General features: G+C 41.0%; 1 protein-coding gene across 4 annotated transcripts in view; it reads right to left on the reverse strand.

Moving 5' to 3' along the window:
• The window catches only part of DIP2C (disco interacting protein 2 homolog C), a 295,768-nt gene that overhangs the window by 52,616 nt on the left and 228,742 nt on the right, over window positions 1-14,410 (reverse strand). For all 4 annotated transcript variants that reach the window (XM_053359327.1, XM_053359331.1, XM_053359330.1 and 1 more), the window contains 7 exons: window positions 11,038-11,131; window positions 10,070-10,189; window positions 8,327-8,441; window positions 6,116-6,255; window positions 3,619-3,755; window positions 2,204-2,412; window positions 1,304-1,418 (listed from right to left, as the gene is read on the reverse strand). In XM_053359327.1, the coding sequence (XP_053215302.1) occupies window positions 1,304-1,418; window positions 2,204-2,412; window positions 3,619-3,755; window positions 6,116-6,255; window positions 8,327-8,441; window positions 10,070-10,189; window positions 11,038-11,131 (930 nt within the window). The remainder of the gene's footprint in view (window positions 1-1,303; window positions 1,419-2,203; window positions 2,413-3,618; window positions 3,756-6,115; window positions 6,256-8,326; window positions 8,442-10,069; window positions 10,190-11,037; window positions 11,132-14,410) is intronic.

Here is a 14,410-nt window from a genome sequence, read left to right on the forward strand (position 1 = left end):
CAGCCTTAGCTCCAACCATTGATTTAGCAAGGGAGCATTTCTGATTTCCCATCAATGTTTCTTGAAGCATGAGTAAAGAAACTTACTTCACCTGCAGAATTCCTCTACTTAAAAGGGACCTCTACCAAAAGTGATTACAAAGGCAATCCATGTGACACAATAAAGGCTGAGAGACCACCACCCAGGTAAACAGAATTAATTATGACTTGCTTTATTCTGCTCAGCCTTGCTACTATAGGGCACACTACTAAATACAATGTGAAGTTAAATGCACAAGGCAATTAAAAACTCCCACCTCCCCGACTCAGTACCATGCTACCTATGAGCTATGACTCTCATTACCCCACATGGTTCAATACACTTGAAACAAAACCACTTTGAAGCATTTTCTTTTTTCAATCAAGTATGCAACAGAACCTGGAATGCTATGCTGCCACATTTATAAAACTTCCCATGCTCTCTCTGAGTGCACAAGGCCTCAAAAAAGAAACATGTGTCAAGGGACCTTATATGCAACCACCAATATCTGGCACCTTCTGTGCAAACATACAGTAGGGAGGGTGCTTAAGCCTGTGGGTTGCAGGGAACCCAAGACCTGAAGCGAGTTCTCCACACCAAAGTGAAAAAATGAAGAGCCACTAAGCAAGGCTGGTATCACTTTTGTGCTTCGTATCCTGCTGTTCGAAAGCACGACAAAGTGCAAGTAGATAAATAGGTACCACTCCAGCGGGAAGGTAAACGGCGTTTCCATGCGCTGCTCTGGTTCGCCAGAAGCGGCTTAGTCATGCTGGACACATGACCTGTCCGCCGGCTCCCTCGGCCAATAAAGCGAGATGAGTGCCGCAACCCCAGAGTCGGTCACGACTGGATTTAATGGTCAGGGGTCCCTTTACCTTTACCCTGCTGTGTATTTTCCACCAGCACGAAAAACCACCTTTCACACGCCATTCCTTGATTTTTCTTAAAGTTCATGCAAGTCCACAGCACGGTTACTGCTACTCTAATCAGAAGACAGGGGAGAAGAAGTCGCTTGTTCCAAGAGGCGGTGGGGGAGAATTAAAATTAACTCTTAAAGCCTGTCCAAACAAAGAATATGACTCTTTGTGCAGTGGAAGATTCCAGAGAGGATACAGAAGGATTAATTGGGTGGCAGTGAGAATATGGCTTTTGTTTTGTATATTGATGTCTCACCTCTGTATGTGAGTGGCAATAGATGGATAAATTTAGGCTCATGTTTCCAGGGAAAGTGTGGCCACCTGAACTTTCCATTTGACCCTGCGGATTACAGCTTAAGCAACTGTACCTGAAGCACTCTGCTCATCCACTGAAAGCTGTCTTCCTCCGTAGAGTCCGGCCTTTGCTCAGCAACGATAACTATCCTCTCGTCGTGAAGAACGCTCACTGAAAACACTGCTATTCTGTGGGGTGGGCAAACCAGGACAGATAACTGTGTAAGAATACCAAGTGCAGAGAAAACTGTATTTCATTATCCTCTGTGACTCATTACTCATTAGTTATGCAATTGAGAAGATTGGGGCTCCAGTTCTTATTTATTCTAGAAAAAGCCAGCTGCACGCAACACCTACATGATTTTAAAATAGAGCACTGCTGAAGAACAGCTTTTATAAAAGAAGAGTTTGTTTCAGATTTTCCAAAGCTTAACACACAGAGTCATCGCAGAAGATGTTATTGCTCTATATATGATCAAGCCCATCAATGCGGCAGAAAAATAAGGCTTAAAGCAACACAACAGCAAAGAGCCACCAGTGTCCACATTTTTAATTATATGCATTTGGCTCTATTTGTGACACACCATCAATGGAACTCCCTTTCCCAGAGAAGCTCGCCTACTCTGAGGTCATTTCAGTACCAGGAAAAGCCCTTTCTAATTTCCTTGGGCCTTTTAATTTGCTCCTGCTCTAAATTTGCTTTAGCTTTGCCACTATTTTCATGATTCGTTTTATGTTTTCTTACTGATCTGCCTTTCTGTAGAAATATTTACTTGTTTTTGGTCTCATACCAAAGCTCTTTATACAGTGGCATATAAATGCATAAAATAAACAATATTTTTTTAAAAAAATAAAAATGTTTTTGCTATGGCTTTTTCTGGAATGAAAAGAGCATCTGCTCTAAACAATGCAAATGCCTTTTCCACAATCCAATGTTTATTTATTTATTTCTGGGGGAGAAAAGTGACGCAAACCTTCCCCTGTAGACAAACTTCATTGGTTCCACCGCGAGTGCCGTGGCTACAATGTCATCTGCGTTGTGCCTCCGTCCGCTGACGACCATCAGCCCATCCATTTTGCCAACAACAAAGACAAGCCCACCTGGGCCAATAAACCCCAGCAGCCCAGTTCTTATGAAAGGGTATTCGCTGATTGGGGCACCTGAACTGGTCATAGGGAACACCTGCAGGACAGAGAGAGAGAGAGAGAGAAGGGCAGGACATCAACTTTTATTTTGTTACTGAGTCGGCTCTAGAGCAAGAGTGTTCAGAAAATAGGTCGGGATCCACTGATGGATCTCTGGGTGATTCTGTAGTACATTGACAAGGGCTCCTGACTTCCAGCTGTTTAACAAGAGCAACAACTGAAATGCTTTTCCTTCCTGCCTGCCCTAAATTTGGCTGCAGAAATGAAGGAAACTCAGGGGAAGCCAGGAGTGGGCTTCTGTAGAGAAGAATTATGAGCTCAGTTCTGATCTATCTGCAGCCCCTTTCCCAAGATGCACAGAGTCAGGTACATTCATCCTTGTATCATAAAACCATGCATAAAACACACACATTAAAGTGTGCATCCATGTTACAGTCAATCCTTCCCTTCCCTTCCTATTAAATGGTTTCCAGTATAAAATATTTAACGTTTCGAAAGGGATAGTGTTTTCCTCTTTTAAAAAAAGTTCTCCATAAATTCTTGTTCCAATTGAGTGAGATGTGGGGATCAGTGGCAAAGCATATGAATTGCATGCAGAAGATAGCAAGTTCAATCCCTGACATTTCCATTTAAATTATCAGGTAGGAGACAATAGGAAAGACCTCTACTGGAAACCCAAGGAAAGCTATTGTCTGTGACTGTAGGCTATAACAGGCTAGATGTACCACTTGTCTAGGGACGTGGGTGGCGCTGTGGGTTAAACTACAGAGCCTAGGACTTGCCAATCAGAAGGTCGGCGGTTCGAATCCCCACAACGGGGTGAGCTCTTGTTGCTCGGTCCCTGCTCTTGCCAACCTAGCAGTTCAAAAGCACATCAAAGTGCAAGTAGATAAAGAGGTACCGCTCCGGTGGGAAGGTAAACGGCATTTCCATGTGCTGCTCTGGTTCGCCAGAAGTGGCTTAGTCATGCTGGCCACATGACCCAGAAGCTGTACGCCGGCTCCCTCGGCCAGTAAAGCGAGATGAGCACTGCAACCCCAGAGTCAGCCATGACTGGACCTAATGGTCAGGGGTCCCTTTACCTTACCACTTGTCTAACCGCCGGGAAAGTTTGTCAGTAGTTTTGCATGTCCACCAAAAAAACCCCCAACAAACCCTGAATCATTAGCAGTAGTACTAATCCAAAAGCATTATTCAAACGTGAAGGGCCAAGCAGGAACAGACTTGTAGAACTCAAACTCACCTCAAATGTGTTTTTGGTCATTCCAGAGAGTCCATAATAAGATGTACCTGTTGCAATAGCACATACACAGAGTTCCCCTACTTCATCTGTCCGACAGAGTTGAGGAACTCCATCAGGCTTCACGGCACACATTATGGCTATTAAGAGAAGGCAAAAAAGTAGGTTTTTTTTACAAAAAAGAAATAAGGTTTGCAAGTCTTGCAAAAGATGCACGTAGATAATAGAACCAAACTGTCAAGTTGATTTCATAGTTTTATCGCACAGTATTCATACAAATATTAAGAGATTTTAAAATCTAGTTTTGCACCCTGCATGGGGTGTTAGATGTGGCTTTAATTGCTTGCGCTGTCTTTCAAGCTCTGAAACAGCTAATACGAAAGATATCTTGAGTTAGCTTCCTACCAAAGGCCAAACTTCTATTCAGCGCCGGGAAGGGTTGTCACGGTAACCACTGTTGCCAGCACACACACACACACACACACCTTTTCCTAAAGAAGAAGGTTTTCGAGTGCTATAGCGAGAAGAGAAAGCTACAGAAGCAATTCTCCGAACAAAATCACACCTTAAATCTCGGGTTGAGGTTACACACTAGGCATTCTGTTTCAAGAAAGCGAAGTGGAGTTGGGTGTAGCTCTGGGACTTCTTTCAGAGAAGGAAAATGTATGAGGTGACAGCAAAGTATTCGGGTGTTAGAAAAAGTCAGAGAATGAAGAAAACCACCAAGCAGAGGCTGGGGGACTTATTTCATTTTCTTTGGTAGGGTCCCTACCTCACCCTAACAGTTCAAATGGAATCACCTGCCTGCAAGACTGTTTGCATTTCTAATTAAAACCTAAAGGTTGCATTTCATTCGTTAAAACTCAGCGTGTTTTACAAGCAGCCACAAAAAAACCCCACAAGATGCAGCTTATATCCAGATAACTATGCACATAATTGCAGTCATGTCATATAGCTGCTCAGGATGTGAAGTAACATCTGCACTTTTGGAGTCTCCCTGGGAATGTGGCCATGGAGGCTGTTATGATGCAAATTTACCACTGAAAACTGTTAAGGAGGATGCATGTAGAAGGAGAAGAACAGCCCCAATACTTATTATTAGGGACGCAGGTGGCACTGTGGGTTAAACCACAGAGCCTAGGACTTGCCGATCAGAAGGTCGGCGGTTCGAATCCCCGCGACGGGGTGAGCTCCCGTTGCTCGGTCCCTGCTCCTGCCAACCTAGCAGTTCAAAAGCATGTCAAAGTGCAAGTAGATAAATAGGTACCGCTCCGGCGGGATGGTAAACAGCATTTCCATGCGCTGCTCTGGTTCGCCAGAAGCGGCTTAGCCACATGACCTGGAAGCTGTACGCCAGCTCCCTTGGCCAATAAAGCGAGATGAGTGCCGCAACCCCAGAGTTGGTCACGACTGGACCTAATGGTCAGGGGTCCCCTTTACCTTAATACTTATTATTAGGGCATTCTTAAAAAAAAAACATTTTTAAGGCTGGGGAGACATGACACTGTCAATTAAAGAAGTCTTCAGGAACAAGCCTGCACTACAAGTTCACAGGAGATTATTCCACTATGCTAAAAGTTTCTCCGCCTCCTAAGACTTCTGCTGTTTCCAATCTTGGTCATAAAAGGGGAATGCCATATAGGACTCCTGATTGATTGCTTCTGCAGTAAATCCCGAGACAAGCATATGTTTAGAAATGGGAAAGGAGCCAATGTGGCAGAGGAAAGAAGGTTAAGCAAGAGCCAGAATGCCTTTATAAGTGCAAGGAGTCCTGGCTTTGCAACCATTTCCATCCACTGTGAAAAGATACAGCAAGGCACCCAGCTCCACATTAGCTGTGGCTGTAGAATCAGATAAAGAGACACATTTCGGGTGGGGAGGGAGAATAAGAGTTCCAAACATAAAAGAAGAAGAAAGAAACCATCACCTTGTCGCAGTTTTATAACAAAGAAGACAAAAAGGGGTGTGTTTTCACATATGATTTATTAGAGGCCCTTTCATGGAAAAACCTGGCCTTACATAAAAGGAATTAAAGCTTCATGCCACTTTTGGAAGTTCAGAGCCAGGGTATCAATCTAAAAGTTATCACAACCTGCATTTTTTTAAAAAATAAATAAATTATAATAATTGTATACACATGTTCCATAGAGGAATACGAGGGCACTGAGAGGGGAAGAAAATATTTTTTAAAAAGTTTCTGAAAAACTGACTAATGGAGTTGGCACTATTTGGAAAATGGTGTGTCTATGAATCGTGAATAAGGTCTATGGTTTTTGTTAAATTTGCTTTGAGTTTTTTGGCATGCCCGCAGTTCAGACCCTCTTCATATATATAAAACTGCAGAGATTCCAGAGTAGGGAAAGTACAACATTTAGTTTAAAGCTATTTATCTACGCTGTGGAAATCTGGCATGTCTTTGAACAACACAGTTTTTGTTTTGTTTTTTAAAGCAGATTTCCTATTTTCTGGCAAAAGCTGGGGGGGGGGGGGTGAGCCTTACCTCCTGGCATCACCAAGCCAACATCTTGCACTGTTAAAACAGAAAGCTTTTCTTCAGAATCCACTCTGATGACTCCATAGGTAAGACCGTGCATGGACAGGACGCCTCTGCCTGGCGGCTGATTGCTATCGTCTGTTGGCCTGCAAATATGCGGAAAACGTCAAATAGACAGCAACTCTCAATCTGCAATGTGTATCTCAATACACAGAGGCCACAAGATTATTATTTTTAAAGCTCTTTAAACTGTCCCATTTCTGATCTTTTTGCCTTGACACACAAAACCGGCCGAGCCTAGCCTATTTTATGTCAACACCAACATACATCTTTCATAGGACTCTTGAAGGTGAGAAAGTACAAAAGGGGAAATGCGTCAAGGTGTTTGTTTTGGTGACACGGCTCTTTCAACGCAATGCCATTTTTAGTTATGGCAGATGTTTTCACATAGTGCAGGCAGATCCCAAGACATATTCCAGATCCAACAGTGAAGTGAGTGTGCGTCTCTGCCTTTTGCAATCCGTACCAAGAAACTGCTGCCTGCAGGGCTTATCTTTAATTACTATGGCGTTCCCTGCGATGCATGAAATACTAGATGGGTATTAGCTAACCATGTTCATTAAGAGGGGGGAAAGATGGCTGGTGCCATAAATTTAAATTAAAAGATGCTAAGGGGCTTTTCCCTTCCTCCCAACATGATACCAGCAAAAAAGGATTGAGCACTCCAGTTATGGGAGGGTTTTAATGTGCATTAAGGCATAACAAATGAGAAGCTGGTAAATGGGCAGCCGTGATTAATGTCATATCCATCACTTAGAAGGAAGGCTCAACCACGCTATTGATCAACATTATCTCTGAGCCTGTACCCTTCTGCAACTGTCATGCTGAACATAATACCACCTTGTGTATATTTTTAAGGTGAGCTTTGTCCCATCATCACTCAACACAGATACAAATAAGCTGTACAAGTACCGCAAAAAGAAAATAAACTTTATCTATATCTATATCTTGCATATAGATAATTGGTTTATGATTTTTACTGATTTCCATTGTGTTTAAGTGCATGGTTTCTGGAAGCAACTCAAAACATTTCAAATGGATGAGCAGAGAGCATTATTGCTGTGTTTTCAAACTCTTGGTGCTAACTTGCAAAGTCCTTAAAGTCCAGGGATGTTAGGCATGCATCATGAATAGGGCTTCAAGTTTTTGTTGTGGGGTTAAAAAATGCTTTGACTGTTTGTAGGTTGCAGCCCATGTTTCTATAGATACATGCACAAATTTTGTCCTGCCTAAAAAGGAATATCCAATAAGAAGAATCAAGAACAACATGTTCTGCATGCTACCCATCATCTGGTAGCCTGACAATGATTTCGAATCATTGCTGGTCTGTTACTGAAGAATTCGCCATGGCACAAATGCCACATGTCAATGAAAGTTAAGTTAGAGCCATGCAAAGCCTGTCACCACATTTGTAGTCTGCTCTCTGTCTGTGGGACCTTCTCTTTTTGTCAATTTTATGCTGACATTTGTATTGTGAGATAGGATAAGCCAAAAGATGGTGCCCTGCCCAAGCTTATCCACCAAGTGGGGAGTCTGAACCCGGGTCTACCTGGTCCAACAGTGTAGCCGCTACACCGGATCTATAAGCTACTTGTTTGCCAACAACACCATGTACCTCCTCAGGTAAATAGCTTTCATGTATGTTTTGTGGGTGAAACCATGGACATCAGAATACAAAAACCTTATTGAAACTCTATAAAGCCAGGGAATAAGAAGATGATCCTGGAAATATTCAGATGTCAGAGAACACTCAAAAAGCTATCAAAAGAAACCAAGTATTTTAGAGCAATAGTCTTGTATGTAGTTTTTTTTAAGTTGAGAAAATTAACTTTTGAAAGAAAAGGAAAAAAATTAGAATACAAAAAGTTTAATATAGCTGTCTGAAATATATAAATGTCTTGTATCCTGTAATACTTTAATGAGAAACACTTAAACAAGATATCAGAACCTTTTAAATTTATAAACTGATTAATTAAAAATAAAGAAAGAAAATAACAAAGAATTAATAACAAGAAAGAGTGACTTAAAGTTTCTGATGCAAAGAGCTCCTAGAGGTCCAGTGACTGATATTTTCCATTTATTCAATTCTGGGACAGCTGTATGCATGAAGCTATGTTGCCTTCTGGATCACTCATTTTAAATTTAAATATACAGTACCTTCTAATAGCCACTGTGAGAGCCTCTGGCGAACTAGCACAAGGGCAAATGACTTCTTGTCTGAGGCCTTTGCTTTGGAAGACATTAAGAAATGCATCACAAGAGGAAATAGACCCTGGAGTAAAAAGAAAATCTGACATCAATATAAGGTCTATATGCAATAAGCAATGCTTCCAGGACAAAAATAGAGCAATTATGAACAGAAGGTGGCAAAAGAATCTAACTGATTCTTTGCTACCAGCCTAGTTACAATTTTCAAGACATATGAGGTGAGATCTATAGAACTACACAACTAGTTTCATGAGCCCAGGAAGGCTTCTAACGGAACAATCCACATCATGCAATCTGCTTTTGAAACCAAGGGCTTTCCGAAAGCAGTCGGTATGGGGTTTTGCTCTTCAAAGGGGAAAGGGGACTTAGAATCCCACTGGGCGTGTCCTGTACAGAGCTGAAAACAGCTCTTACTATTTAATTATACCTTAATTAAAATAAAAAACAAAAACTCCCATAGCAAGTTATAGGACGTTGGCATCTTAAAAAGAGATCATTCTCCTTCATGTATGGTTTCAGCAGAGAAACTGTCCCCAACTGCTTTAAATGGCTTAATCTCACTTTTATTTTTCGTACTTTGGTATGCACATCAAAGTACAAAATACATGTTTCCAAGTTCCAATTAAATGTGCTAGGTTGTTTTTTTACTTGTATAAATCTAGACAGGTTGAGGGTCTGGGTAATTCAAAGATGACCATCTCCCATATGAATCTGTCTAACCAATCAAGTTATCTATGGAGACTCTTCTGTTGGAGGGGTTGAGAGTGGAAACATCTAACAAGGTCTTCTCAGTGGTGGCACTGAGGCTGTGGAACTTGCTTCCTCAAGAGTCTCACCTTACTCCTTATTTATTAGTTTTTAGATACTGTGTGCAAATAGCTTTATTTCCAAGGATATCTGAGATTTAATGACTTTGTGTTTAATTGTGGGTGTTGGCTCTTAGTGATTTCTTTTTGGTATTATTTATGTTCTGCTTCTGATTTGTAGACCTGTTTGGGCAAGTATAGAATAAAAACAACTGTAATAACTAAAATACAATTAGGTAGATGGAAGTTAAGAGCAGAAAGAGGAATTGGCTACTATTGATAGCACATAGCACACCCTTCATATGAGATTAAAAAAAAATCTATTTATTTCGTACTTTGATCTGTGTGCCCAAGTATGAACATAAAATAATTTCCCCTAAGTTTCAAATGTTTTGTGGAGAAACCTTCTGTTCTTTTGTACTGCTTAAGGATAAATTTGATTCAGCCTTTACATAACAAGTTGTCATGTCACTTATAATTGGATTTGCTTCTATGGAATATCAGGTTTGCTCCAGGATTTGCTAAAGAAAAGAAACCAAAACACAAACCTCACACACACACAATCCAAAATGAATTAGCTCCTAAAAACGCTTTGCGGCAAACCTCAAAATGTTCATTAACCTTTTTTTTTGCTATTCATGACAGAAGGAATTATTATTATTACATAAGTAACAAATATCTGAGGAAGCCACCCACCAGTCAAAGTCAGTGGCTTATATGTCAGAGAAAGCCCAGTCATAAACCCATAACTTTTATATTTATTTCTTATTTTTATGCTGCTCATACATGCAAAAGAAAACATAGGATGCATAAAAACAATACAAAATAACATTCAAAAAAAAAAGGAAGGGGGGAAAATTGCTTTTGTTCCACAGCCATCACTTACATGGATTGGCGCCATCAGCAACTATTAGCATACGGAGGGAGGAGAGGTTGATATCTCGTTGATCTCTATGCGCTACTAATGCCCAGTGCATATCCCTGGATTTCACACAGGCAACTTTCGCTGGGGACCAGGATAGGGGGAGGAGAAACCGAGAGGAAAAGAGGAAAGAAGATTTGGGAATATGAAGTTCAAAACTTGTCCAAGCGTAGCAGAAATTGCTTTCGATGAAAACAATGGCAAAACAACCAGAAGATACCAAAGATGTATTATTTACTTTGACCTGTCACATAGATACGAGGGATAGGAAACTTCCGAGATCTCAATTTGGACTTTGTATTTTATGGCCCTTCAGACAAGCCACAAAGGAATTCTGTTACAGGCACAGAAAGGTTGCCTGGGTTCACCTGTTACAGAGGTGGCTGAATAAAGCAGGTGCAATCTTGGAAGACGAAGGCTTGGCAAACTTCACTGACTAGCAAACAGGGAAGCCTAGCACAACTGTAGCAGTATAGACTGGGGAGGACCCTGTTTAAGTAGAGCCCTCTGCCAAAGCCATCAGACATGCAACAACAGAAACAGGCTTCTAACAGTATGAAACCACTAGTGAACCACACAAGCTGAAATAAACTCCAATGGCTTTCCAGATGTGTCAAGTAGTGTGTGTCCCAAATGACCCTTGCTATTGCACCTACATCAACTTAAAGTGACAGAAACAAATTAATTTACAGGTGTGTACAATTGCTATTCCAACATCACCACCATTTTGTTTTAGACCAGGGATGGGGAAACTACAGCTCTGACGATACATCAGCACTAGTCAGCATAGCCAAGGGTCAGAGATGATGGGAAGGGTCACAGATACTCTATCCGTGTTTTACAACTTTATATGCTGCTTAACTTCCATCCTCTCAAAGCACCTGTGGGTTTGTGTGTGAATGGATGTGCATGCACAGGTACGCAGCCCTTACCTTTGTACTGGCAGACCTTCTGTATCCACGAAAGTGGGTTCACTTTCATTAAGGAATAGGGGATGCTTATGACATGCATCATGTTCATAACACTCTGAAATTAAGTGAAGGGAACACAGGTTTCAGCAGTAATGAAACAAACCACAACTCTTTGTTAAAACAAATTCTAGCTCTGCTGTAAGTGCTACATATTTTTAGTTACCTATCTAAAAGGGTTTAAGACTAGGGACTCAGCTAGATTGGTAAAGAAAAAGCACTTTATATGTGAGGTATATGCAATATAACACTGTGACACCAGATAGCGCCGTGGGGTCCCATTTTTCCCTACTGGATTTCCCTGTATGAGTTTACATGTTTAACTGAATTTGACGTGTCTAGCCTTGATCTCAATATATGAACCAAAAAAGACGAATGGTGCATTTCTAAAGCAGTTCTCGTTTTCAAACCCTTTTACAGAATTGCGAAGTAAATAAAGTCACTACAGACTAAGGGACTTGTTTGCTCATCGCTTAGCGATTGATTGTAGGTGATAACTTGCAGGGTGAAGGAGCTGTTGTGGAACAGAACATCAGAGACCGAAACTTTCATAGCCTCCAAGATCTCCTAAAACCTAAAGGATTCTGAATGGAACCAATTCACACATGCAGGTGCAAGTCAAGTGTTCAGTAATTAAACAACATTCAGGCCTGTGTGGCCCTAAATTAAGTTATGTTTATGGCTTTTGAATAGCGATTTATAGCTTTGGAATGATCAACGGAGTGATGAGGGCAAGACACGCTATTCACATCAAGTAAAAAGCAGAGAAACTAGAGAGAAATCTTTATCAGCTAATTGAAGATTGAGTATAAATTTTCCTGAAATCCTGAAGCTGTTGGGAAGAAGGAAGGTATTTTTCAGGAAATGAACAAAATTTTGTGAGGGAAATTTCAATATACTGTACACAGTCTTGTTTTCTTATCAGTTCTAAGCCAATTTTCTACTTAAAGAATGTAAAATCTACTACACATAACTTCACACAGAATTGGATTTGGAGTTGCGTTTTTCTTCAGTGGGATGGGCAGTAATTTCCTAATACTGCAGACTGTCCTACATTGTCATTTGCGGGGAGCAAACTTTGACAAAAACAGTATTTTGAAATCCTGCCTTAAAAGCATTTTTATTATTTCAAAAGAAGAAATAGCTCACAAGAGGTTTTTTTGTTCCTCCCCTTAATTTTCCCTATATACCGAGTTTAACAACTGGGGAAAAAGAAACGAGAGGCCTCAGGGGAGGGGGAAACTGATTCTCCACCCCCACCCCCAATCTTTCTGGGTTTTCCCCCAGGCTTTGACATCTCTAGGAACTCCAAAAGAGGTAGTTAATCCTTCCTAAAAATAAGTTATACAGTACATTTGCCCCAATAACCTCAAAAGGTCGTCTGAGAGGCTTAAAATAGGAATGCAAAGAAAACTGTTTAAAATAAGCTAACATGTTTCATTGCCTGGGTGGGAGGGGTGGAGAGAGACTGTCCAGCTATATGACTGGGCTGGAAATCAGCCAATATGTATAAAAATAAATGACTCCGTAGAAAATTAAAAATATAGATATTAACCCCAGAAATAAGATAAAACTGGCTGGAGAACTGCAACAATGTTAGTAAACTCTTAGCTTAACGCTTCGGCTATCACAAATGTCTTCAGATATAGCACAACTTCTGAAACCATTTTAAAAAAAACTTTGCTCACTACTTTGGTTACACAGACTCTCAAGAAATAAAACAGTGTTTCTGAAACTTGGGTGTCCAGCTGTTGTTGGACTACAATTCCCACGTTCCTGATCTGTCTAGATAAGGATGATGGGAGTTGTAGTGCAACAACAACAACTGGACACCCAAGTTTGAAAGGCACTGAATTAGAATCATAATAGTTCAACATTACTATCTGTAAACTATTTAACATTACAGTCATTCCTCCACTTTCTTGATCCTTTCTTTTAATTGAGCAGCAGAGCCACAATTATATTACCATTAGCCCAGGCATATTAAATCATTGGGATTTTTCAAACTGAGCAGAAGACCAAAGTCTGCAGGACGTGCAGTTAGTAATCTTGTCTTTTTGGTGTTTTGAAAACCAAAACAAACCAATAAAAAAAATCTCAACTATGTTTAATATTTTATAATATCAACATGATGATGATGATAATTTTATTAGTTATACCCCGCCCATCTGGCTGAGTTTCCCCAGCCACTCTAAAACATCAAACATTAAAAACTTCCTGATACAGGGCTGCCTTCAGATGTCTTCTAAGAGTCAGATAGTTGTTTATTTCCTTGACATCTGAAGGAAGGGTGTTCCACAGGGAGGGCGCCACTACCGAGAAGGCCCTCTGCCTGGTTCCCTGTAACCTCGCTTCTCGCAGTGAGGGAACCAGCAGAACACCCTCAGAGGAGGACCTCAGTGTCCGGGCTGAACGATCGGGGTGGAGACGCTCTTTCAGGTATACTGGGCTGAGGCCGTTTAGGGCTTTAAAGGTCAGCACCAACACTTTGACTATCAACACTTTGGTTATCAACATTCTGCTCATATGAACATTTTATTTTACAACGAAGTTCTATGATGACCTTGTAGAAAAAGCAAATGTCCTGAATCAAGCCCTTGCTCCTATGATCATACACAAGAAATATGCATTAACTTCAGTGGCTACAAACTATTACACAGGAAGAGCCTTGAGACCTCTAGAGACAAGTGCTCAGAGGACCTGGACAGCAGGTGGCCATCTTTGCCCTATTAGGAAATCCCCTTCTTTGTCATTTCTAATTTTGTTCCCTTCAGAGGAGCCACCAGCTAGAATATCATGCATTCTGCCTTTTAATTCCCTGTAGATGTTTGAAAGCAACTCTCATCACGCTTCCAATTATTAGGGGTTCCACATCTAAGGAAGGAATAGTTCTCATTCACACACACCTTCCTCAGCATGGAGCACCCCACAGCTGGAAGTCAACCAAGGGTGGAGCTGGAAATCAAAATATTTGCTGCATTGCATTGAACAGACCTGCCAGAGTTTTTCGCTTTTGATTCTTAGATGAAGGTTCACCAGAGCCCAACCCCAAAAATAATACTTATGGAACTGAATTACTGTCTGCTGTTATTACTTCAATCGTTCTTCTGGCCTCTCTCTTGTCTCCTTCTCTTATGAATACAAATATAAAACCTCCAGCTGGCTTTGTAAGTATTCTAGGCTCAAGGGTGAGTCAAAGGAAGTTCTGTTCTTTTTCCTTTTAGAACCTTCACGTTCAGAGACAGTACATCTTCAAAGACCACATGTGAAGAACAAGAAGAGATGGCACTTCCCAGCCTGTCCACCACTGGAGAGAGTTGTGGATTCAGAAGGTCTT

The sequence above is a fragment of the Podarcis raffonei genome, chromosome 12, assembly GCF_027172205.1.
Source record: "Podarcis raffonei isolate rPodRaf1 chromosome 12, rPodRaf1.pri, whole genome shotgun sequence".
NCBI lineage: Eukaryota > Metazoa > Chordata > Lepidosauria > Squamata > Lacertidae > Podarcis > Podarcis raffonei.